Genomic DNA, 26,018 nt, shown 5'->3' on the forward strand with positions numbered 1-26,018 from the left:
CCAAATGATATATTCTGAGCTTTCCCAGAATTTGCAAGTCCTGTGTTTGCGCTGTGCTATTGCCAGATTCTAATTTATTGCAAATAAATTAGTACATATTTTTATTGTCTCCATATGAAACGTAACTTGCAAGTTTCGAAACTCTAAATTAAAATTATTTAAATGCTAAAGATTTGAGTTTTAACTTGGAACCATAGGCATTAGAATTTGTCTTTCTAGCAACCTGGTTTTATTGGACCACTGTTCTGCCATGTGGTTATTTAGTATGGGATGCCATGGTCAGAATGCTAACTCAGTGTCAACGGTTCGTGCTGTGCTGCTGCCACAAGCCGACCTTGGAACACACATAGTTGTGTGTGTAACTCTATGGGTTGTATCCACTTGGTGTCCTTACACAAAAGCTTTTACTGCTAAAGAAAGGCAAGGTAACAATCTTAGATTACAAAACATTTCTGCGGTTAAATATTCCTTTCTGAAAAGCGAGTTCTGTATAATTTTTCAGAAGTATAAACATTATAGTATAAACATCAAGATTATTGTGCTTATCTCCTATTGCTCTTGAACCTCTGTAAAGAACTATTTATAGTAAGGGCATAGTATTCTCTTCAACAGGAGTATTTATTCACTTATTTCAACTAAATCACATGAAACAGCCTAATCGCAAATGCAAACATCAGTGGCTTTTCTCAATCTGGCAATAAGTGCCATGCCATTCACAATGCTATCATACATATAGATACACCAACTCGATCGAGTGGTCAGAACACTAGCTCACCGTGAGTATTTTGAATTATCTGATGTGGTTGGACTCTGATCCCATCCAGTATGCTAAACATTAATGAATGCAAAGTTTTACTCCTACTGTAGTAATTACATAAACTCATTTGCTCAAGATAGCAGCACTTTGCAGAGGCAGCTGCAACAAAAGCCACAAAGATTGTTTACCTTGGAATAACTAAAGCACATTGCTAAACGTGAGTACATAATACCTAATGAATTTGTAGAAGAGCAGATCTCTCATTCAATGTTACTTCAGAGATCATATTTAAATACCTCTAATGAGAATAGGTTTCAGATGTCTGTTTAGAGATTTTTAGCAAGTATGGTTTTCAGCTACCAAAATTACGGCCTGTTTTAAGATGCTGCTTTAAAAACGATGACTGAAAACTGCATAATAACAAACAGTTCACACTACATTCCTTCTGTTAACGAGTGTTATACTGTTCCTCATTCCAACCATTGTCCAGATCTATTCCATTGTTAATAGAGGTTATTTTTCTTTTGAATGTGAGTTATTTCACATGTGCATTATATATCTAGATACCTTAGTTTCTATAGTTTAAATAGAACCTTGCAATTTCATTTTAAGGCAAATGTTTGTTTTCGAGGGAGGCACTTATTTACAGAAAACACTTGTGAATATCATAATATGTTACATAATATCCTACAAGTTTCTTACTGAGCATGTGTTGAAAGTTGTGGTTGATTGCGGCCACACATATACAGGTAGGAATGAAAACTGATGTTATGATGCAAGAATTCGCATGATGTTACAAGCAGAATTCTAAAGTGTTTCAGGTGAAATGGGGAGAGATGCAATAAAATCATCTTTGTTTAGTCAGATGGTATTCTAACGAGTGCTCTTTTAAAACATTCAGCTTAAATATTTGGTTTGATGTGTTGTGGCCATTACTTCACACTGATAATTCAACATATCTGATACAAGTATAATAAATGTTAGAATTGTTTGCATGATTTAGAAAGTGCATATTCTTCTTTTCCTTAAAAAACAGCTTGTATGCCTGAGCCTTATACTTGCTGTTTTGTATATGTGTTAGCTTAACGTTAGCTCATGTGTGCAATCTTTGAAGATGGATTTACTTTTGTTTTAAAAGTGTGAAAAACACGTATTTGAAATAGCTTTCTTTTTGATATGTTTTCTCTCCTTATGAGATTGTATCCTTTCCTGTTGGTAAACTTTGGGCATGATTCATTGGGCATGATTCATTTGCATCATGGGCACAGCCCATCTCTCCCTGTGTCTTGCAAGTTTATTGTGTCAAATCAATTTGTACAAAAATAAGGCACCTTCTTCATAAAACCAATATAAGTTTCTATCATTTCTATAAGATAGCTTTAGACAACAAATATTGTTTGTCCATAATCTAGCCTAAATTGATCTTCTTTAATCTCTTTATTTTCATAAAAAGAATTACGCACATGTTTGGCTTACTGGATCATGTCTCTTGTTGAATCTTTGCTGCACCTGTTGAAAAAAATATAATTTATTGTGTTTTGTTCCTGTTAACAGCACAGAAAGAAGAACGTAAGAATGAGGATAAGCCAGCTGAATCTTCAGTAGCATCAAAGAAAATGGTTGTGTCAACTACTGCAGCGTCTCAACCCACTTCTGCGGTGTCTACCCAAAGCAGAAATCTGCCCTTAAAGAAACCCTCTACGTTTACTAGTTCTAAGCATCCAATTAAATACTCTGCCGCAGGTTTCAAAGGGGTGATACCTAAGAAATCTTCACTTTCAACTGGTCCACCTACATCAAGCAATGTGTCATCATCAAAGCCTTCACCTTTGTCCTATGCTACATCCTCAGTTTATAAAAAAACAATTTCCTCTTCAAGCGTTGGTGGAGGACTCAGGAAGCCCATGGTGTCCTCTGCTTCTTCAACAACTTCCTCAGCTACACAAGCAAAATCTGCAAGTGCTAGTCCATCACAGCCTAACTCTCAGATTCGCCAAAATATACGGAGATCCCTTAAGGAGATATTGTGGAAAAGGTAGGCACTAAGTGCACTTGCTCTGTGCAAATAATCTGTATAGTTTAGGATAATCATTAGTTGTAATGCTGCGTGAACAGTGATATTCATCTCTTCTCACCTTTCATAGCACTTTAGATAATGTATCTGAAATAAGTTTAGTGCTAAAATAGTTGTGAATATTTTTGACTGAGAAGGAAATACCTTAGTAAATGTCAACATTTCTTGAAGGTTTTAAACAAGAATAGAAGGCCCCAAAGGCAATCTTACTTTCTTGAAAACTAGATTTTTTATAAAAAAAAACCATGGTATTCACAAAACAGATAAGCACTGTCCAATATAAATGCATGTGCTCATCACCACTTTCCCCAAACTATCATTAGTACTTTAAGCAGCAGAACAATCCTCCTGAGTACATGGTATTCAGAGGATGTTGCAACAGTGGATAGTGGGAATCAAAGAAGGAAAATTCATCCTTGAATTAAGTAGGACATTTTTGAGACTTAAGTCATAGAAGATTCTTCCTGCATTTAGGTAGATCAAGCTACTTAACAGTACTGTCATTTTTGACTCCCTTTTCTTTCTTTCCTAACTCTTTCTTTTGGCAGAGTAAATGATAGTGATGATCTGGCTATGACAGAGAGTGAGGTGGGAAAGATTGCACTGAACATTGAAAAGGAGATGTTTAATTTATTCCAGGCTACAGACAATCGGTATAAGAGTAAATATCGCAGCATTATGTTCAATCTGAAGGACCCTAAAAATCAGGTTTGTATGAAAGCGAATGAATGACTTCTCTACAGCCTTTGATTTGACTGCATCATTTATTTTATAGCTCTTTTTGTAAACTGCTTTGAGTTTTATTTACAATCAAGAGGATTGTAAATTTTATTGGGGTAGGGGGCTTTGGAAGCATGAATGGCTAAAACTAACAAGCTTGGGGCTTTTTGGTTTAGAAAAGAGGCAAGGGAATATGATAGAGATATATAAAATTCTGCATGTGGAGAAAATGCCTGTGGAACGCTCAGTCCCATCTGTTGTTTGTGCCCATTCCTGATACAGACGTGCTTCAAATTATGTTATAGACTTAATATTTTGCTAACCTGGCAATATTTTTTTAAAAATGTATTTTAAATATTTCATTCTATTTACACTTAAGACCTTTTAGAAGGAATTCATGAACTGGATGACAGCATTTACTTGCCTATTGGAAGATTCTCATTTGCTAGTTGTGTAAGTAGTTACTGCTCACCTCGAATCACTCCTCTCTCTTTAGGGACTTTTCCATCGTGTTCTTAGGGAAGACCTTCCTTTGTCCAGGCTTGTAAGAATGAAGCCGGAAGAACTCGTATCCAAAGAGCTATCTACATGGAAAGAAAAGCCAGCCAAAGCAGTAAGCAATAAAATTTTGTGCTGTTTATTTTGTAAGGATGGTTGATGAGCAATTCTAGCTGATGTGGTAATTGACTACAGATTAATGATTAAAGTCGAGTTCACTGACTTTGTGTGTGTATACAAATCACATTATTGTTTTCATAGGTAATGGCAGCTAGACGTAAATCTTTTGAAAACAAGAAATCTGCTGTAAAACAAGAACCCATCCCAGATGCTAATATGGAAGATTCCCCACCAGTGTCTGATTCAGATGTAAGTATAAGCCACTCATGGCACTGGTTTACAATTAATTATATAGACCATTTACCAAAATTTAGTTCTTTACATGAAGATATTGTATAATTTAAAATGTCATGTTTTAAGATCTCAAGTATAGTTTATCTGCTTGCTTGCCTTTTTTTATTTTAGAGGGCACAATCCAGTAATGCTCTATAGCAGCTTACACACACGCTGCACAATTCCTGCAGTACTCTATACTTATTCTGAGGTACATGTACACAGTATTGATTATTATTATTATATTAAATTTGTATACTGCCCTTCATCAAAAGATCTCAGGATGGTTCACAGCATAAAATATAGAATAAAACCACAGCAAATATGATGAAAACAAGAACAAACCAAACCAATAGCCCACCCACCACTGTACACTGCAGTACACTGCCTATTACCTGGAATGTTGCTTTGGCATGGTTCCTATTGCAAAGAGACCAATGATAAACAGGCAACCCTGTATTTGTGCGTGGCTGTGTTTTGGGTCATTGTGCATGAGAGCGGAGCACACACAAGCTTGTTCCCACCCCGTTTTCCTGCCACTTCTGGATCACCACGAGGCACACATGTGTGAATGTCAATCGGTTGTTGCCCGTACATTAATTAATTTGCCCAAGACAGGGGACCAGCACACTTTCTGTTTCCCCACTTGGGTGCTGTCGAAACCTGTGGTGCCAGTAATGAATTTACGCAAACCTTATAAGGATCTCTTTCTGCATATGAGCTTGCACTTGTTGAAAGGTCAAGTTATGTTAGATTTTAGTAGTATCAATTGCTTTATTTTTTGGAGCTGTGGATGTTTGGTTTAAAATCTGTGCATATCTACAGGAATTTGCATGTGTATAGATGAAATGAGCCTGATACCAGCAAATCATACCATTGCCTCAATTCCTTTTTAGGAGCAGCAAGAGGCAGATCGAGCAGCTCCTGAGAAAAGCAGCGCTCCAATTCTTGATGTTTTCAGCAGTATGTTACAGGACACAACAAGTCAACACCGAGCCCATCTTTTTGACCTGAACTGCAAAATCTGTACAGGTATGCACATGGATTACCAAGGCTGTGTGAACACCCACGTGGTAGAAATGCAAAGCAGAAATTTAAATTACCATATCAATTTTGTTCTGAGTAAACCCAAATCTGACTGGAGCCTCAATTATACAAATGGCCAGACATTCTTCTTGCAGTAAAATAAACTTTTTGCTTCTATAAAACAGCAACAAGCAAGAAGTGATTTCCCTGTCTCCAAGGGAAATAGAGCAACATGTCCATGAAATGACACAGACTCACAATGTTACATGTTACCTTTTTTTTTTTACCATTTAGGTCAGATGTCAGCATCTGATGAAGAACCAGCTTCAAAGAAATTAAAATCGTCCTCTGTTAAGAAGGCGGAACCAAAGCCAGAAATGAAGTCAAAATTTGAAAGCTCGACACCAACAGATGAAGTGGAGGCTGCAAAAGAAGAGGAAATGGGGACTGCTGCAGAACCTGTTGTTGAACCTGTAGCTGAAGTAGTTCCTCAGCCAAGCATAGAAAAAGCTTACATTCCTTTAACACAAGGACAAAGCAATCAGTTATCTTCTCTACCCAATGAGAGCTCTCTCTACCCCACATCTTATGCTGGCGGCGTTATCACTACTGTGACAGTCTCTGGGAAGGATCCCAGAACAGCCATGAGCACTTTGTCAGCCTCTGCTTCTACTGTGACTTCTGCATTGCATCCCAACCCGGCATCTGACAAAGGTTCTGTAGGGGAAAGTAAACCAGAAATATCCAGAAATACTGTAGCAGCTCCAAAATCAATATTAACGAAGCCATCCTCGTCATCGGACCCAAGATACTTGGCAGCTCAACCATCCCTAAATGTTAGGTATGTGTGTGTCAGTCTGCAAGAGGGTCACTAGGCCTGCGGTATTGTGCAAAGGGGACCATGCAACCCAATGGTGTGTGTGTATCTAGGTGCAGGGGGAGCCTTCAGATTCCTTCTAAGGAAGAAAGCTTCCCAGAGTGAGTAAAATGGGGGGGCAAGGTGGGTGGGCAAGTTAATGGGCATAGCTAGGTCCCCCCCCCCCCCCGTCCCAGCAGGTAGCTCCTTGCTGTCCCCCAATTGTGCAAGGAGGAGAAAAGCTCAGACCAAACACCCTTGCTGCCATTGCTCTGCAAGTACTCTGATGCTAAGTGACAGTGAGGGATCATTCTTTGCCTCTCATCAAGATGTGAAGGAGGGATAAATTGTGCTAATCTCGCAGAAGCCACTAGGAGGAAAGGACAGCAAAGCCATGAACAGGAGGATTTTTTACTACTTCTGCATACTTTGAAGATTTGCCAAGTCGTATTTTCTCATGTAGCACACTTCTCAGCCTCTAGTAGCAGTGATGCACAGGAGGAGCCAGTGTTTGTAAGAACTGGGGAACATGGGATCACACACTGCCTTCACTCAAGGCAGGTTTATGAACTTCAGTGTCTCTCCATGCTTGACCCACTCTTTCATGCAAAAGAGAATCAGTCACGAGTCTCACAATATCAACTCAATCCCTAATAATAACAGGAATTCTATTCATGGGTTAGCAAATTAATGGTCCGTTTTTTGTGATCACTAGCCTTCCACTGAATGTGCTGGAAGTCTTAAAAATTGATTTCTGGCCCATTAATTTAATTTACTAAAAGTATATTTCATAAGATTTAGGATCATTTGATGTGGAATTTGAAAAATGTTTGGGTTGCCTGGGATGGAGGGGCATTTGTAGAGATACAATTTGTAGAGCCACACTTGACACAATTCTCCCTCCTGGGTTTTCTGTTTTGCAGTATGTCGGAGATACGGTCCCCTCAAGAAGGAGATACGTCCGTCTTTCTCTCTCGCCTTAACACCATATGGAAAGGCTTTATCAACATGCAAAGCGTGGCCAAGTTTGTCACCAAAGCTTACCCTGTCTCTGGATCCTTTGACTACCTCAGTGAGGTGCGACTTTGAAATGCTTGTGCTTTCTGTGTAAACTATATCTAAAATCATATATCTAACTAAATTTGCTTTGTGGTAAGAGGTTAGCTATATAATGTTACCATGTTTACTCAACATGATAGCTTGAAAGCTAAGCAAATTGACCTATTAACATTTTCAAATTTCATTTAGGTAAGAGTTTTAATAACTCACTGTTCAGACAGTGGCCTGACTGCAAATAGTGTAGCAGTGTAGCATAAGAAATCGGACATAGATAATGTGTACATTGACTTGGCAACCATTTCATGCGGGGCATCTGTTCCCAGCCCCAGCGTGTGTCAGCGGAACACAGATAAGCAGCCCCTGCTCCATTATGTCCCCATTCTGTCTTCTTCTGGGTCCAAAAAGATCATGCATCGGTGATCGTGCGTCAATTGGATGCACCTAAAATGGTCACTGCCTGTATTGTATAGGACAGCAATTTATTCAAAAATAATAAAATAGTATTGGTGCTTTGTAAGTACAATGGTATCTCGTGTTACGTACCGTCCCCCTTACGAATGCTTCGGGTTATGCACTCTGCTAACCCGGAAATAGATGCCCCTTGTTGTGAACTTTGCCCTGGGATGTGAGCGGCAGTCACACTCCGGTGGCGCGGCAGCAGTGGGAGGCGCCATTAGCGAAAGCACGCCTCATGTTACGAGCGGTTTCCAGTTCTGAACGGACCTCTGGAATGCATTAAGTTCGTAACTGTAGGTACCACTGTAAGAGAAAAATAGTAGCAGTGAAATGGCATGCTGGATTTTCCATTTTTAGTATTAATACTTCATATCAGTAGCTGATAAGGCACTGCTTATCATTTTCTGTTAATCACACTCTTGATTTTCATTTTGGTCTGATGGTGAGAAGCAGTGATCTGTAATAACTGAACACATAGTGAACAGTAACCAGGAAGTGTGACACTGTTAACTAAGGGATGATTGCCAATGTCATGGGATGACATCAATATTCAGTGAGCTCCCCGTTTCCTGTATTAAACCCAAAAAAGAAACATAGTTTCCTGTATTAAACCTGTATTAAACCCAAAAAAGAAACATAGGAAGGAAGTTCAGTGTAGCTGATTATCAAGTGTCAAACCAACAACTGCAAACTGTTCATAAATTCCATTATTTGAGGAAAAGCCACCTTGTTTCTTGCATACATTCAAATAGATTTCACTTATTGCTCTGCTTTGTGTAAGAACTGGTGGGAGGGTGGGAAGTAGAACAGTAGCTGAAACAGCTGTATATCTTTCCTGTGTATTCAACCTTTTTTTTAAGCCTACGTGTGCTCCTTTTATGGTCAATATGAACAGAGTGCTTGGAATTTTGATTCCTGTGCACCAACAAATTCTGTCAGTGGAATTAGTGTATCTTTCTTCCTGTGTTTTGAAGCAGGGATAGGAAGACTCCTAAACTTACGGATGTAAGAATAACCCTTTTCCTCCTAGTTTGGAAAACAAGTATGTTATGATCTTAGGCTCAGTGAGTTATGAATATGATATTGTAGCAATGTTTATATGCTGAATTCTGAGACAAACTGTGGTTAATGCAAAGAAATAGAAATAAGTTTGCCCCTTCAACTATAGATATATAAACACATTGTGCTTCAGCAGCATGTTTTAGGGACAATTAAATTTTTACTCTATGAAAATAGGCTAGGAATGTTTTGTCACAATTATCAAAATAATTATATATTTAAGAACTTTTTGTAGCTTTAATGTGCAAAAGTATTACTTCTTTATGTAAAAGCTATCTCTCACAGTGCTCAGGTGTTACTGTCTGAGCCTAATATGAGAGGGAGCAAGCCTCAGGTTCTTAGCACACCAATAGCCAGCCTTTCCAGCTCATTTTCCTTGTACAAAAAGTCATGTTTGACCCATACAAATACTGCGTTCATCAGTTCCCAATATCTTGTGGCACCTATCCCCCTTGATGTGGACAGAGCATGTAAATAAAAGCAACATCCTACTACAGTGTCAGACATATTTCTTCATTCACAGAAAAGAAACTATAGTAGGGGTACCCAAGCGTGAGATGTGCTCCCTCTCATACCAGATTCAGAAAGGAACATATGAACAACCTCAAAATGAGCTGTGGTTTGTGGAATTAAAAGAGGGACTGTTTTCTGCTAGCAGTTTGAAAATGGAAGTGGAAGGATAAACAGAATTGTGAACATAATGGCCATAGCTACAGTAAAATCACAGTATACCGTATTTTTCCATGTATAAGACTAGGCTTTTTTTTTTTAAAAAAAGTCAAACATAAGGGGGTGTCTTATACACGGATAGTGCCAAGGGTGGACTGGTGATTGGTTGTTGCTGCAAAAATAGGGGGCTTCTTATATATGGGGGCGTCTTATAGAAGGAAAAATAAGGTAACTTCTATTTATATTCTGTTGGTATAATTCTATTTACTGGAAGGTGTGGGGATACTTTGCCCTCAAACTGCCCTCTTCTCACATTATGTAATGCTTCTTATCTAGGATTTACCTGATACAATTCATATTGGAGGGAGGATCTCACCGAAGACAGTATGGGATTATATTGGCAAACTGAAATCATCTGTGTCAAAGGTACTTTTAAAAAATCCTGTTTGGGTAATGGTGAAAGAAATGAACCTTATTTGAAATAATAATTGTGGATGGGATCCAGTGAACTATACAACTTAGTTCTTCTACCCAAGGAAGGAAGACACTGCTGGCTTGAATTTATGGTACAGCAGCAACTCCTAATGTTTTTCACACGACTCTTTTGAAATGTGAAGGAGACTTCTTTTTTAAACATGGCATGCAGGCCTATTCATCAAAATAGAAAGATAAAATTGTTCCTACCCACCTGCACCCCAGCAGCAGTTTGGATTCTTGTCAGTAATTTGCATCTGAAATTCTTTAAGACAAGCAAAATACTATAATGGCTTTTCGTGCTGGCTATTACTTCCCTTCCATATACAGTGGTGCCTCGCAAGACGAAATTAATTCGTTCCGCAAGTCTTTTCGTCGTGCGAGTTTTTCCTCTTGCGAAGCATGGTTTCTCATAGGAATGCATTGAAAATCAATCAATGCGTTCCTATGGAAACCGCCTTCAGACCAGGTCCGGGGACAGTCTGTCCCCCAACCTCTTCTGAAGGCCGGCGGGGGGCGAAAGTCTTTGCTTCCACCCCGCCTGCCTTCCCGGGACAGCGGAGGACTGTCCCGGGGCGATTTTAAAGCCCCCGGGAAGGCTGGCGGGGGGGAGCAAAGACTTTGGCCCCCCCGCCGGCCTTCAGAAGAGGTCCTGGTTTTTGCTCCCCCCCGTCTGCCTTCGAAAGCCGTCCGGGATAGCGGGAAGCGCTTCCCTGCTATCCCGGACCACTTTTAAAATGCTGGCAGTGGGGAGCAAAGCCTTTCGGCCCCCGCCGGCCTTCCTGGACCTCTTCTGCAGGCCGGAGGGGGGGGAAGGCTTTGCTCCCCACCGCCAGCATTTAAAAGAGGTCCCTGGAGATTTCCCTATGGGCTTTCTTCTTGCGAAGCAAGCCCATAGGGAAAATCGTCTAGCGAAGCGACGCAAAAACCGAAAAACCCTTTCGTCTTGCGGGTTTTTCGTCTTGTGAGGCATTCGTCTTGCGGGGCACCACTGTACTCTCACCACTTCTTCCCTGCCCCAACCAGTTCTGTTTAAGTAACATTTCAATTTCCAGCACAGCATAAATTATCACTGACTTCCTGTGAACCATCATAGTAAGAATCCTTACTAGATCTAACCCTAAAAGTGTTTTAATAACGAAAAATTCAGCAACCTTAAATAATGTAAAGTAAAATTATATTGATAATTAATTTTACATAATCTTTGCTTATTTGATGGCAGTGAAATAAGGCATTTTTTAAAGCTGCACCATCTTTAGGATCACCAACATAACTCCATATTTACTGCTGCAGACCCTGCAATCAGTGTCTGAGGCCCTTCTTCATGTGCTCCTCCAAGAGAGGTCCAGATAAGTGGCCACACGAGAGCGGGCCCTTTCTGCAGTGGCTCCCTGTTTGTGGAATGCTATCCCCAGGAAGGCTAACCTGGTGCCTTCATTACCTATCTTTAAGTGCCAGGCAAAAACATTCCTCTTTTCCCAGGCCTTTGGCTAGTTAGACAATTTATGGCTTTTAAAACTGTATATGGAGGGGGGTGTTATTGTTTCCGTTTGTTATTATGGTATGCATTTTTGTAAACTACCTTGTGATCCTTAGATGAAGGACGGTATAGAAATTGAATAAGAATAATTCTGAAATTATTACTTCAAAAGTGAAGTGCATTGATGCCATGTTGCCCTCACTTGCTATTTATTTAGCAATAGGTTGGTATTTTTCCTTTATATTTTTGTATTATAGGAACTATGTTTGATCCGCTTCCATCCTGCAACAGAAGAGGAGGTGCCTTCCTACATTTCTCTGTACTCGTATTTTAGCAGTCGTGGCCGATTTGGTGTTGTTGCTAATAACAACAGACATGTCAAGGACCTCTATTTGATTCCTCTCAGTGCAAAGGATCCTATTCCATCCAAACTTTTACCCTTTGAGGGACCAGGTAAGCAATGAATTGTAGGAAACCCAAATACTGCTGCCCTTCTATGTTACAACTATAAATACCATACCAGACATCATTCATAAAACACACTTCAGTTGGATAAATGTAAAAAGGAAAAGCACTATATACCGGTTGATTGCGGTACGTCCCTGGTTGATCGCGGGATCATGCCCCCTCCCCCCAAAGCTCAACAACTTTGATGCTTTCTCAACAAAAGCTCAACAATTCTAGTCAATCCAATGGGTAGCTCACTGCCATTTTTTAATAGATCGCAGTCTACTGGAAGTTGGACGTGCCTGCTATATAAAAATCATAGTTTGGGAAATTGGGGGACATAACCACAAGAACTTTGGTCTTTTAAAAAGGCACAGGGAGGTTAGTTAAGTTTTAAAATATTGGTACGCAACATGACATGCTCCAAATGAGCAGAAGTGGTCAGCATCTTTGAACAGAAGCAAACACAGAAAGCCCACGGAACATCATTGACGTTGAAAGGTAAGATTGTCATTTCCAGACTATATTATAGGTGTGCTTGAACTCCTACAATCAAAAACTCACAAGATCTCAAGATTTCAGCACTGAGCTTGCCCAGTGGTGTGAGGAATGTCCCAAGGAACTCAAGCTTTCATAGCTGAAAGAGACACACACATAAATAAGGTGTAGTTACACACTAGTCCATCAGCTGTCTTGACACTGATAGATTCATTGCCCCAGGGAAGAGAACCACTGTCTCTGTCTTATTTCTAGAGGGAATGTTGTTTTTCTATCTAAAACAGTTTTTAATCAAACAGATACGGCATACTAATTAGTCAGAACTGATTAGAAATAAGGTTTATTTCAATACTATATTCCTGAGCTTCTGCACTCTTAAGAGATCACCCTGCTATTTATGTATGTTGTCCTTCTGAATAAATAACCACACAATACTGCACATATGCTTGTAAGGAAATTCTCTTTGGCTCCAGGATAAATCACAAGAAATTTCCATTTTGACTGGGGAAAAAGACTTTCATCCAGTCTCTTTAGTTTGTGGCAAGCAAGCTGGGTAGGGGAGAGAAAATTGAGGTTTTCTCCTTTTGTATCTAAAGTAGTATTTCTTGTAACTTTGAATCTTGAACTTCAACCCCTTTCCATTTGTGTATATTGCTGAGGATTCGCAGGAAAAGTCTAGGGTACATACTCAGTTTACAGGCCTGTTAGGCATAGCTGTCAGCCTGTTGGAACTGAGATTACAACTTAGAAGTTGTAAAAATCTGACACTTCCCCACAACTGTGCATTTCATGGTTTGGTTATGGCAAACTAACTTCCTTGAAACCGTACCAGTTATTTAAGGAACTCCTCATAAGCTTTTGATAAACCCAAGCATCCCTAGAGCGCCATCTGAAAACCATACTAACATAGGGCACACTCTAAAATCCTATAAACAAAGAACCTTATTTCAAACTACTTGAATCTGAAAAAAGAACCACTATTTCAAAATATGGACTGCCTGAAGCATCCACGTTGCTCTTGATTCTGAAGGCCTAGTTAAATGTTCTGGGGAAGAGAAGTCTTCTAATAGGGTTGTGACAACTCAGAAGGCATGTGAAATTTGTTTGAAAGCACCCCCATCATAATCCTCCTTGATGACAGCATACACATACTTCTACCAGCAGAGGTTTTTTTTAAAAAAATTAAGAGGACACAGTCCAAGCCATAATTTCCTATGTGTGTTTTGAGGTGAGTCATATACATGAAGCCTATTAGAACCTTTTCAGATAAGTTGTCTCAGTTCTCGGTGTACGCGGACATGTACGGGGAGAGGTATAAAATCTGCTATCCATATATTTTAATGAAATTTACTGCTCTTATTACATTATCTTAATAAAATGTATTTTGTGCAAAGTGGTCATTGTCTCTTTCAATTCAGATGTTTTAGTGGCTGCAACCATGTATTGGACTCGGTCTAGTTAGTAAAATAAGTTATTTTATAGTGACACGTGCTAGGCTGCTAAAAATGTTATTCACACACATACTTGAGACATATATTCTGTATCACAGGATCAATTCTGGGTTTCAGACTGTTGCTTTACCAGGCTAGGACAAAATATTTTAACAAAACAAATATCCTAAAGCATTTCGGTATTAGTTGGTATCATTTATTCAGTAGAGCTTGCTCTGATATGTTTAAGATAGAGACTACAATATGCTTGACAGTATAATCCTCTACATATCTACTTAGAAGTTAATCCTCTTCAATTTCATAGGACTTACCTAGGACTAAGTTTGGTTTACAGAGGTTGTAGGTGAAATGGTTGTGACATACCTAGTGGTGATCATAAATAGTAGAGCTGGAGTACATCATGTGAATTCCTCTTCTGTGCCTGGACCATTAGATGACTGTGCTGCATGGCAGACTTCTGTTCTACAAGAAGTCACTTCAGCTGATGTCAAAACAAAGAAAGAAAAAGAAAACATAATTTGTACTGGAACTGAAACATGTTAATGTCACTAAACTTTAGGAGTTAAAAGTTGTAATTAGTTAATCATTCTGTGTTTGGCGAAATAAGCTTCATTGCTACCTGCTTTTTCTTCTCAATTAGTAATGGGGAATGGAAATACGGGAAATGGATCAGAATGGCTGTCCCAGCCCCACTCCCCGCAAGGAAATCTGCAGTGATATTGTTCCAATCTACATGAATTATCACAACTCCTCCATCATCAGTCCCATGTGTGTGATTCACATACCTGACACTGCTAAGCAGTAGAATGTCCAAAGAGTCATCTTATCTGACTGTTTCTTTTCCTACACTGACTAATGCAGGGCAGGGGAGGTGGGATAACCTAGGTGGATCCTTCAAGTATATGGCCCCATGCCAGCTGCCACAATTGCAACAAGTATGCCTTCTTGGAATCAGGTTCTATTCACTAAAAACCTTTTCAGCACTTGCAGACATTTATGCTGAAACTTGATGAAGATTTTCTATTTTGTTCCACAGACCATTTTGACTTACATATTTTCAAACACTGGCAGTGTCTCTCCCCCCCCCCCCCAAGGAAGTTAGCATGTTCTCAAATCTACAAATGAAATCATTGAGTGGTGGAATCGGGAGTGGATATCTCCAGAACTCATCTCCATACACTATTGAAGCTTGGTGTTTCTTTCAGCAAAAGCTTACTATTTTAGTCAATAGGTATTCCCTAGCCCAAAGCTAGAAGAATATTAAAAGAAGAATATTGAGTATCTTGGTAATTGGAAGGAGGATCTTCGCAGTGAAAAAGCACCACTTGTACCTTTGATGCATTATTTATAATACAATACTACGTGCAGTCCGGATCATCAACATGAGACTCTCAGGTGCACATGTGCCTACAAGAGCCTTTCCTGCTTCTGGAATTAAGACTTGAAGAAAGCATTCAATTCTAGTCAACAGAATAGGTTCCTGTGCATGTTTGGCTCCTCATTCTCTCGTGTGTGTGTGTGTGTGTGTACGTACCCCCCACAACTTTTCCAATATGCACATTGCTCACTGGCCCAAAATGATTGGTGACTCTAACGAGGAGCAACATTTACAGGGCACCACACCCTTCCACAGCCTTTTTTTTTTTTTTACTGAAATTCATTTTCTGCTTTCCTCAAAAGCAACTATAATAATCATATTGCTTACTAGATAGCTGGCGCTTGTTGGTCAGGCTGAGCACAACTAACATTGAGGGATTGTGTAAACTAGTCTTAGTACTGCTGCCAATTCCAATTATGAATAAGGGACATTACGGTGGATGCTTGGGTTGTGAACGTGATTCGTGCGGGAGGCACGTTCGCAACCTGCAGCGCACACGCGGGTCGCAATTCAGCGCTTCTGCACATTCGCAAAGTGAGATTTAGTGCTTCGCGTGCGCAAGCGCCAAAACCCAGAAGTAACGCATTCTGGTACTTCTGGGTTCGGAACGGTGCACAACCTGAAAACACACAGCCTGAAGTGTCTGTAACCCGAGGTATGACTGTATTGAGGTTCAGGTAAAGAAGGCTAGCTTTTTTTAAAAAAAAGACTAGCTTTTTTTAAAAAAAATAATCAATATTTTTAACCTTCATCCAGAAACAAATGTTGGGACACACTTTCATTTTTTTAACTAGGCTCTTATAAGAACCTAAGATGAACCTGCTGAATCAGGCCATTGGCCCATCTAGACCAGCATCATGTTCTCAATGGGGCCGACCAAATGCCTGTGGGATGCCTGCAAACTAGACCATGAGCACAACAGCACTGTGCCCACCTTAGATCCCCAGGAACTGGTATTTAGAGCCATGCCGCCTCTGACTGAAGGTTGAATAGAGCCATTGAGGCATGTAGGAGCCATTGATAAACTTTAATAAATAAACAGGCTTACATGGTTGCTCATTATGCTTCCACAAAGAGTATAGTCTCTTTGTCACATTATCCCCAATAGTCATTGCTTGTAACCTGGCTTGCTTCATGTTTCCATTATCCACAGAGGCTAAACAGCCACGCAGAAGCTGCTTTCTTAAGTAGTGGTTTTAAATTTTATAGGGTTTGTATTTATAAGCTGGTTTATAAAACATTTCTGCCCACCCTTTCTAAATTAACTAGGTTAGTTACTTATAACCAGTTATTTAATACTTCTTAGCTGTGCACAAGAGATTGTAGTTAACTAATGCAAAATTGTTTTTATTTCCATGTAACTTCTCACCTACATCCCCATTGGTTTTAAAACTGGGTTGGCCACCTTGAGGGCAATATAAGTATATATAGTTTGAACCCAGTAAGCCTAGCTCAACACTACACAACACTTTTGAATGCCAGCATTACAGTAGAACTGCTCAGTGTGTCAAAAAAATGATGGAAGGAGAAAACATGGCTTGACAGAAGTGTAGATGGATTGTTCTGAGAACACCAAAGTTTATGTGGAGTACCACAGATCTTTGTAAGATTAATAGGCAAAAGCTGATCAAATTGTCCATGAAAGTTTAGGCACAATTCTCTGCATGGTCACTCAGAAGTGTGCCCAGTGAGTTCAATGGGAATTACTCCCAGGTAATGGTGTAAAGGACTGGAAGATAAATTAATCAGAACAGTTAAGGGGATGCAAATGACAGCTTCCTTCGGAATTACAAACTAAGTTTTTTAAAGGTCAGAATAAACATTTTTCACAACCATGGTTTTTTTTAATGTGGAGTTATTAGTAATGATCATTCTACATTTATTCTTTGCTGCTCTAAAACATTTTGTCTTCTAAAAGTACTTTCCTATTTCATGCAATACATTTGTTAAGTCGTTGGTTTTTATCCTTATTCAGCAGACTTTCTGAGCACATGCTACATTTTAAACAGCCAAACAATTTATACTTTTCAACTGAAATGCCAACTTCCTTCATTTTAAGAGAAACAAAGTGAAGTTTTTTCCTATTAAATATATTTAGGGCAACTTAAGTTAATAAACATCATCAGTGTTAAGATCAAAATCTTAAAAAGTAATAGTAGTGGAAATGATTAGTACTTCAGCTTTACTTAAAGATCACACACAAAAGAGAATTGAACACAACCAACTAAAACGAGAAAATCAAAATAATGCATTGACTGTCAAAATGTAGAGTAGTAGCCACTCCAGTAATTATTACTTTAGTGATTGTGGGAGGCATCTGATGGGCTAAATCACTGGGATTGCTAGATGAAAGTATTGGATATAATGCAGAAGTAAGATATAAAAAGACTACAAATTTGGAAATAATGCATCAGTTGAATATTGTACTTGCCCTTATCTTCCTCCAAATGATAATACATTTAATGCAAATCGGAAACAAAATTATTCTCAGAAGATGAGATCCTTCATCCTCATTACTTAGCACTCTTCTAATAAATTGAAATAGGCTACTTAATATTTGATCTGTTTTACTGTAACCTATTAGGGTGTGAACTATCATGGCATTTAACTATTCTTAAGTCTATAATATTCATATACTCTTAGCTATATTCCTGAACATTTGCACAAGTGGGCAGAATGGATGGTAAAATTGGAGTTGAGGAAAGAAAAAGCAGTGCGTTAATCAGACTCATTTACATGACTGTCCAGTTCTTAGGGCTGGAGTCTCTGTTGCATGTATAGTAATAAAAAACTTAAGCGCAACCTTATGAAACAACAACAGTGGTTTCCAGGGGCTTTATTGTTACTCATTTTCCATATATAATAGTATGAATGGTAAAAGCCTAGGTGTATGTATAATTCTATTTGTTGACCTAGTGATACTAACCTTGTAAGGTTATATCTCATTGAAACATTTAACTAAAGTGGAAATAGCTGGATCTCTCTCTCTCAGCAGTCTATTCTATAATTACCTCTGTTCCATTTCTCCTTTGAGTAATTCTGTATTTCCCCCAGTCATTATGCAGTGCTTTGTTAACCATCATTATGACTTACAGAAAGATCAGATGTTTGTATGTCTGCTGAAAGCAGGACTGGCAAAACTGGTGGTGGTCGTAATAATAATAATAATAATAATAATAATAATAATAATAATAATAATATAAAAAACCAACAACAACACCCTACTCATTTGGCTGTTGATTTGTTAATTATTTGGAAATCATAAAAATGCACAGTTTTCTATTACCCTCTGATAATATATATAGTTACTTGTGGAATCCTAAATTTGAGGATTCCACAAGTAACTAATAATAATAAGAGCCACTCTTTATTAAGGACCTAATCAGTCTCTGAAAGGTTAATTGGTTAAAAAATACAGCAGCCAAATTACTGGGATTCCATTTAGAACTCATGTTTCCCTAATCCAGGGTGCTCATGCTAGTGTTTAAAGCCCTAAACCACAAATCCCAGTGTCTAAAACACCTTATTTCCTACAGATCCTCTTGGGTGTTAAGATCAGGAGAGCGGGCCTTCTTGATAGTTCTGCCACCCTGGGTGGTGATGGCCTGGGAGAGGGCACTATGCGGCAGCTGCTAAGTTATATAATTCCTTCTCCACAGAGATGCATTCAGCACCTTTTAAAAACGTAGTTTCTGGTGCATAATGAAGACACACCTCTTTACCCTGGCCTTTGACACCTGAGATATATATTTTTGGTTCCCACCCTATTATTTTGATTGTATTTGTTTTAAATTGATATTAATATTGTGCATTACATTGCTGTAACGTGACATGTGACTTTGTGGGATGGATGATAAACAAATTAATAATGCACGTTCACCTGGGAGTAAGTACCATTGGACTTAATGGGACTTGGCTGTGGGTAGGCATAGGACTGTACTGCAAGGGTTGTGCTTTGTAGATAAGTGACATGATCCATGGAGGAATCTCATAGGCATCATGAACATACGCAGAGAAGTTCGACTGACTCCCTCCTTGCTGTCCTTCGGCCAGCAGGTGAAGCCGTTCTTATTCCAACAGGCCTTTTAGTACTGATTTTTAAGGAAAGGGCTGGTGCTGTGAATTAAATAGTTTCCCCCTCCCCTAAGTTTTTAGCTGTTTCTATTTTATCTGTAAGCAGCCTTGAGTATCTGTCTGGGAGAAAGTTAAGGATGATGATAAGAACATCTTCATCATCATCATCATCAAGTGACAATCACCAGTTTTACTACATAAAAACATATATTGGTTTCTTAGTAATATTGAGAAGAAAATACAGTTTTTGACTTAGTTACAGTCTGATAGTTACTTTAATGTGCTGTTTTCTGCTAATTATTATTACATTCATTAATAAAGTAGAGTATGCATAGTGTTCTGTAACATTTTTCACATTGTTTGTTACAAATCTTAGCAATGACTGATTTCAAGCTTAATTTTTTTAAAAAAAAAATCTTACATGAAATCTTGTTTTGTCTTACAGGGCTTGAATCAGCACGTCCAAACTTAATTCTTGGATTAGTAATTTGTCAGAAAACTAAGCGACCTGCAGCTGTACTGGAAACTGAAAAGATGGAAGAAAAGAAAAGCAGGATTCAGTTGCAGGAAGAAACTGAAGTATCTGCGTACCCTAAAGGCAATATGGCTTCTCAGCAAGAGAAAAAACCTGCAAAATTCTCTCTCTATACTGGAGAAACAATTGTCAGTACAACACCACCTGGATCTCCTCCACCTCCACCCCCAGAGCCAACGTCTGCATTAAAAATATTGTCATCAATTAAATCTGGAAGCTCAGCCACTGTTGCACAATCAAGTGCTTCTGTGTTGGGAATTAACACAGCTACTGCATCTTCTACTGCTTCCTCATCTTCAAAATCAGCCACACCACTTGATCACATCCTGCAAACTCTTTTTGGGAAAAAGAAATCTTTTGATCCTGTTTCCAAGGATTCTGAAGGTGCTCAGACTGAAATGCAGACTGTTGGTGAGGAAGGATTACCAGCAGCTCCCATACTTGATCCCATTGTGCAGCAATTTGGACAAATGTCAAAAGACAAAGCTATAGAAGAGGAGGAAGATGACAGGCCTTATGATCCTGAGGAAGAGTATGCTCCACAGAAAGCTTTTGAAATGCAAAGTTGTGAAAGTGGTCTTGAAAAAAGATGTGAAACTTCAGAGCAAGAAGATGAAGCCTATGATCCAGAAGATGAAACTATCTTAGAAGAGGCAAAGGTTACTGTTGATGATTTGCCTAATAAAATGTTTTCGGAATCTAAAAGCCACTCCTTGGCAGCAGCATCTTCATTTGTGCCCGATGTATCTGCTCCACCATCTTTGGTAGAGCAACAGAAAATGTTAGAAGAATTAAACAAACAAATAGAAGAACAGAAAAGACAGCTGGAAGAACAAGAAGAAGCCCTCAGGCAACAACGAGCAGCTGTTGGTGTATCAATGGCTCATTTTTCAGTTTCTGATGCTTTGATGTCACCACCTCCAAAATCATCTCTAGCAAAAAATGAGCTATTCCAACATGAAAAACAAACTACTGAAAAATCTGAATTGCCTACATCCACAAGTCAAACTCAATTGTTAAATCAAGGAAGTGATCCTAGACAAAGTAGAGATCCCAGACAAGCTAGAAGGATTCTAACAGAGTGTAATGAAAGTGCTGACTCTAATGTAAAGCAGCATGTTATAGAATCGCCTACAGTACAAATTCCTCTACCCAGCTATGCAGGTCCATTGCAAACTGCACTTGACAAAGCAGATAAAACATTGATTTCTGTCCCTCATCCTAGTCATAAAGATACATGGGTTACTAGTGAAAAAGGTTCTGTTATGTCTGAACAAGATGTGCCCACTATCAACCCTGAAAATGCCCCACAGGTTCACCAGGAAACTCTAAATAAACCAGCTTCTATTGAAACATCTACAACTGCACCTGTTCGTAAAGTACTGCTACCTACCCCTGTCAATCCATGTTTCCTCCCTACTTTCTCTTCACCTAACAGTGTTCAGTCTGTAGCTTGGTCAAATGAATCTCAGGAGAAAAATGTTCCAGGGGTAGCAAGGGATTCTTTCCCAAGCCCAGTGTTCCCATCTCAGGAGAAAGCTCCTGGCCATTTTGAAACAGAAAGAGGTCCATCACATTATGAAGACCAAAGAAATCCACAGCCTTGCCACTTTTATGAACAAATGGAGTCACCCACAATTAAAAATGATGAAGAAAGAGGTGGGCCCCCATTTTCTTCTCTTGGACACAAAAGCGGTCCTCCATTAATGAGTGGTGCTCCAGATTTCCATGGACAGAGGGGTCTACCACAACAGTTTACTGAAGGGCATAATCCTCTACCAAATAATGATGGACAAAGAGGGCCTCCACCCAACAGGTTTGGAGCCCCAAGAGCACCTATCCCTTCCTTATTTTCTGCACAACATGGACCACCACCACCACATTTTGGTGATAATAGGGGCCCTTCACAATCATTTCCTGATGGGCCAAGAGAAATTGCAACTTCTCAATTTGAAGAGCATAGGGAACCTCACATGGAACACAGGGATTCCCAATATGCAGATCCCCAATATCATGAGATGAGTGGTGGTCCTGGACAATTTGAAGGACCTGAGCCTCCGCAGTTTATGGGAAATAGAGGACCTTCACCCTTTCCTTTCGGGAACCCAAGAAGGCCTCCTCCAAATCAATTTAAAGGTCAAAGAGGAGGCCCATCACCTCAGTTTGGAGGGCCAAGAGGTCCATCACCTAACCATTTTGGTGGTTCAAGAGGTCCTCCTCCAAATCAGTTTGAAGGACAAAGAGGACCTGCCCCAAGTCACATGCCAGGACCAAGAGGACTTCTACCACCACCGTTTGAAGAACGGAGAGGGAGCCCACCACCCAGGTTTCCAAATCAGAGAGGTCCAGCACCACATCAGTTTGGAGGACCAAGGGGACCTGCACCTGGTCCATTTCCAGAAAAAAATGAACCTCCCCCAAATAGACATAACTTTCCAGGACAATCTCAGCAAGGTATGAAGCCAAGCCCCAGACCACTCTTGGATCTTCCAAGTCATCCACCTCAACACAGGAAAGAGATGTGGGATGAAACTGGACCACCTGCCTCTCATCCTAATACTTCAGGGCAGGGTTCTGAGACAGAAGCACAGTGGTCAGCATCTGATTTTCGAGATGGCCGAAGTAATGACTATAGAGCTCAGACTTTTGAAGGGAGACAAAGAGAGAGATTTGAGGGAGGTAATAAGGAAAAAATACTAGAGCAGTCTGATCAGTCAGATAATCGATCAAATAGAGTAACGGATGATAGACGACGAGATCGTGACCACAACTGGGCTTGGGAAAGGGACCGTGGCAGAAACTGGAATAGGGGGAGAGAAAGGGAATGGGAGAGACATAAAGAAAAAGACTGGGATAAAAACAGAGAGAGAAACTATAACAAAGACAGGGATAGAGATTCAGAACGGGGGAAAGACTGGGAAAGAACCAGAGAGAGAGTCAGAACCAGAGATGGAGATACTTACCGAAGACGAGACAGATCAAGAAGCAGAGACCGTGATTATGACAGATTCAGGGACAGAGAACGAGCTCGAAGTAGAGACAGAGAAAGGGATAGAGAAAGAGATAGAGACCGTGACAAAGACAGAGCAAGAGATCGCAAGGACCGGAGTAAAAGTAAGGAGTGCGATAAGGACTCTAAGCAAGAAACACAAACTGGTGGCCAAAGAGCATCGCATGCAGAAGCTTCTTCCGCTAAGCAGACATAGAAACATAATTATTCTTCAATAATGAGCCACATGAGGAAGAAAAACATGACTCTTTATTACTTGTACATATTGTATATTCTGATCGTTAGGCATAGTTTGGTAAAACCTGTTTCACAAATGAGATTTTGGATTGTAAATGCATATATTAAGCAGGTACATGCTGGACTTGCTACATTTTGTTCGCCTCCTTCCTCTATAAGATATGTAAGGCACAATCCTTTCCCGCATGGGCACAGTGCCTGAGTACTGTTTCCACCTAGTCTTGGACCATTGCACTGCCTGCTAGACCAGGGGTCTGGGACCGGGGGATCCAATATTCCATCCACACAGAAAAACTAATGCCTACAGCATTACAGTTCTAAAATGTTGTTTTTTTCCTACTCACTTTGTCTTTAAATTTCCATTTACAGAAGTAAAAATGGGAACTCTCTTCAATGAGCACATTGCTTTTTATGGATGTAAAGTTATGTTTTCCACTAACTTGAAATGTAATTTTATGAAAATGTAAACAATATCTTAGAAGCCATACCATTACATCTTAAATATATAGTATTTTGGTGTTTCAGTACAGTAGTTCCTACATTCAGGAGAGCCCAACATTTCTGTCCTGAGCTAATTAGGGCAGGATTTTGTGTATTTAAAGAAAGATTGCTGGGGAGCAGTATTTCTAGCCGCTGGCAGAGTATTTGAATAATAAACATTAAGCTTCTAGGTTCATTATCTTCCTTTTTACATGAGGGCATTTTGAGTTACAGTTTTCAACTAAGACAAAAAAATGCCTGAGTAAGTAACCATATTTCCTGTTTAGTTTAAAGTTTTTAATGTTGAATTTGTACAAAAAGTGTAATTGATTAAAAATTAATGACACCTCTATACAAAGCAACTAAACTTTTAAAACATACTTATTGGAAAACATTTTATAAATGGTTCAAATGACTGACTGAAAAGAGAGTAGTTTGGAGATCTAATCCTTTGTGCAGAATAAATATGGATAATTTAAGCAGTTTGACTTTTCCAGTGTTCAAAGTAAAATATTTGGACAAGTTGTGTTAAGTACCTTTGAGTCTTACTAATAACAATGGGAGACATTTAAGTATGTAATAACTGCCCCATTGAAATATGTGGAGCTTAAAAGTGCTTAAATTAGGCTAGAATACATCCTCAGTCCTGTTCTTGCCACACTCATGGCTATCTTGATAACATTGGAAATAAATATTTGTGTAAAAAATGGAGTAGTAAAACTGATACTAACAAATCTGCTTTAAAGAGGAGAGCTTTTCACTGTGAATAATGCAGTATACTATTACTTTTCCTGTATCTTTCAAGTTCATAATTCAAAAGAATGCATGGGGGGAAATCCTACCAGTTCAACTGAATTTATGCACTTATAGTTGAGCAGTTACTTTGATATTTTTATAAACATTTTGCAAATGTAAAAATAGATTCGTAACATTGGCATTTTCAGATCTGCATTTCAAGTAGCACTACTCCTATAAATAAATCACTACAGATTTACACTTTATTATTGGTACATCTTACACTTTAAACATCAAGGACAAACTGATTTAAACAATGACCTGTATGCAAAACTCTTTTGCAGAAATATTAAAAAGAAAGAGGTAGTGTAGAACATAAATATCTACTATGATGTAATTTTTCTATTCAAAATGTTTCTAACTTAGATATATATGAAAGTATGCAAAATCAAGTGTTTGTTTAGGTTTATTTGAAAGGGGTTTATGTAAATTGTATTTTATATTTCAGAATATATCACTGTACATTAAATGTGGAACTTCATAGGTTTTTGTTACTGTAAGTCAAATAAACATCTAAAGAAAGCCGTTGTATCAAAATTTTCATAGGAACAGATAGAATCTGCCACATTAATCCAAATACACTACTCTATTTTGAGAAGATGCAAGAGGAATGGGTAGTTGACTTTGCAACCACTAGATGAGCTCTTCAGCCAGAGATCACTTAGTAAAATGAGGAATACATCACTCAAATAGTTTAACAACAACAAAAAAGTATGGTCATTTGGTTGGCTGTTGGCCAAACTGTCCTGTGACATGATGCTCAGTGCTCCGTCTGCATGTCAGTATAGCAGTCATGCCTCTCAGTACTACACTGAACCCAGGTCTTCCCTTGCACTCATGCAACAATTGATGCAACCCCCAGTGCTCTTTATTGGAAAGATGTCATTTCTCTACAAAACTGTAGCTATGAAGTATATTTGAGAATGATCAAGGTACTTCAAACACCCACAAAACAAAATAATAATAAATTCCTTCCCGTAGCACCTTAGAGACAAATTAAGTTTGTTATTGGTATGAGCTTTTGTGTGCATGCACACTTCTTCAGATACGCACACGAAAGCTCATACCAATAACAAACTTAGCTGGTCTCTAAGGTGCTACTGGAAGGAATTTGTTTGTTTGTTTTGACTACGGCAGACCAAAACGGCTACCTACCTGTAACTCACAAAACAGATACTGTACTAGGAAAGCCTGACCTGGAGGATGGCTGGCATTTGTTAACCTATTATTGAAAGAGGGTGTGTGAAATGTACCCCCCCCCCCAGGACCATTGCACTTGTACATTAACAATAACTGAAATTTGGTACACACATGAGCTGTATGCAGAGCTCCAAGTTTAGGCTGAATTTATGTTGAAGGGAATGGGATTACACCACTCATCCTGTCCCTTGAATGCACATGTTCAGTGCAGAAGCTAAAGGGGTGTCCTTCCTGTATTTCCCGGGGGGGGGGAGTGAAAATGGGGAGTTTACTTTGGTGAGTTAAATCTTGGCGGACAAAAATCTAGATTCCAGTATTCCAGCACAGAGTAAGCCAAACCCTACATGACAAAGCCATTTTTCACCTTTTCACCCCTTGCTTCTCCCTGTAAG

General features: G+C 39.2%; 1 protein-coding gene and 1 long non-coding RNA gene across 12 annotated transcripts in view; one reads left to right on the top strand and one right to left on the bottom strand.

Moving 5' to 3' along the window:
• DIDO1 (death inducer-obliterator 1) overlaps window positions 1-24,948 on the top strand; it is a 67,035-nt gene extending 42,087 nt beyond the window's left edge. For 9 of the 11 annotated variants that reach the window (XM_083744090.1, XM_083744080.1, XM_083744088.1 and 6 more), the window contains 10 exons: window positions 2,312-2,792; window positions 3,380-3,539; window positions 4,048-4,164; window positions 4,311-4,418; window positions 5,339-5,474; window positions 5,763-6,309; window positions 7,248-7,401; window positions 9,904-9,993; window positions 11,779-11,974; window positions 19,815-24,948. In XM_083744090.1, coding sequence (XP_083600216.1) covers window positions 2,312-2,792; window positions 3,380-3,539; window positions 4,048-4,164; window positions 4,311-4,418; window positions 5,339-5,474; window positions 5,763-6,309; window positions 7,248-7,401; window positions 9,904-9,993; window positions 11,779-11,974; window positions 19,815-23,110 — 5,285 coding nt within the window. In that variant the 3' untranslated portion in view covers window positions 23,111-24,948. Of the gene's footprint in view, window positions 1-2,311; window positions 2,793-3,379; window positions 3,540-4,047; window positions 4,165-4,310; window positions 4,419-5,338; window positions 5,475-5,762; window positions 6,310-7,247; window positions 7,402-9,903; window positions 9,994-11,778; window positions 11,975-13,470; window positions 13,860-19,814 lie in introns of those variants that run through there. The other 2 variants (XM_083744082.1, XM_083744081.1) reach the window with 1 other exon arrangement.
• Window positions 1-26,018, bottom strand: part of LOC310847221 — a 55,189-nt gene that overhangs the window by 26,396 nt on the left and 2,775 nt on the right. The window contains exons 2-8 of the long non-coding RNA XR_014565674.1: window positions 19,791-19,895; window positions 14,281-14,398; window positions 12,533-12,605; window positions 7,927-8,142; window positions 5,756-5,891; window positions 4,024-4,135; window positions 2,221-2,301 (exon numbers count right to left, since the gene is read on the bottom strand). This is a non-coding gene — a long non-coding RNA (uncharacterized lncRNA). The remainder of the gene's footprint in view (window positions 1-2,220; window positions 2,302-4,023; window positions 4,136-5,755; window positions 5,892-7,926; window positions 8,143-12,532; window positions 12,606-14,280; window positions 14,399-19,790; window positions 19,896-26,018) is intronic.

Source organism: Podarcis gaigeae (assembly GCF_964106915.1).
Source record: "Podarcis gaigeae genome assembly, chromosome: 6".
Taxonomy (NCBI): domain Eukaryota; kingdom Metazoa; phylum Chordata; class Lepidosauria; order Squamata; family Lacertidae; genus Podarcis; species Podarcis gaigeae.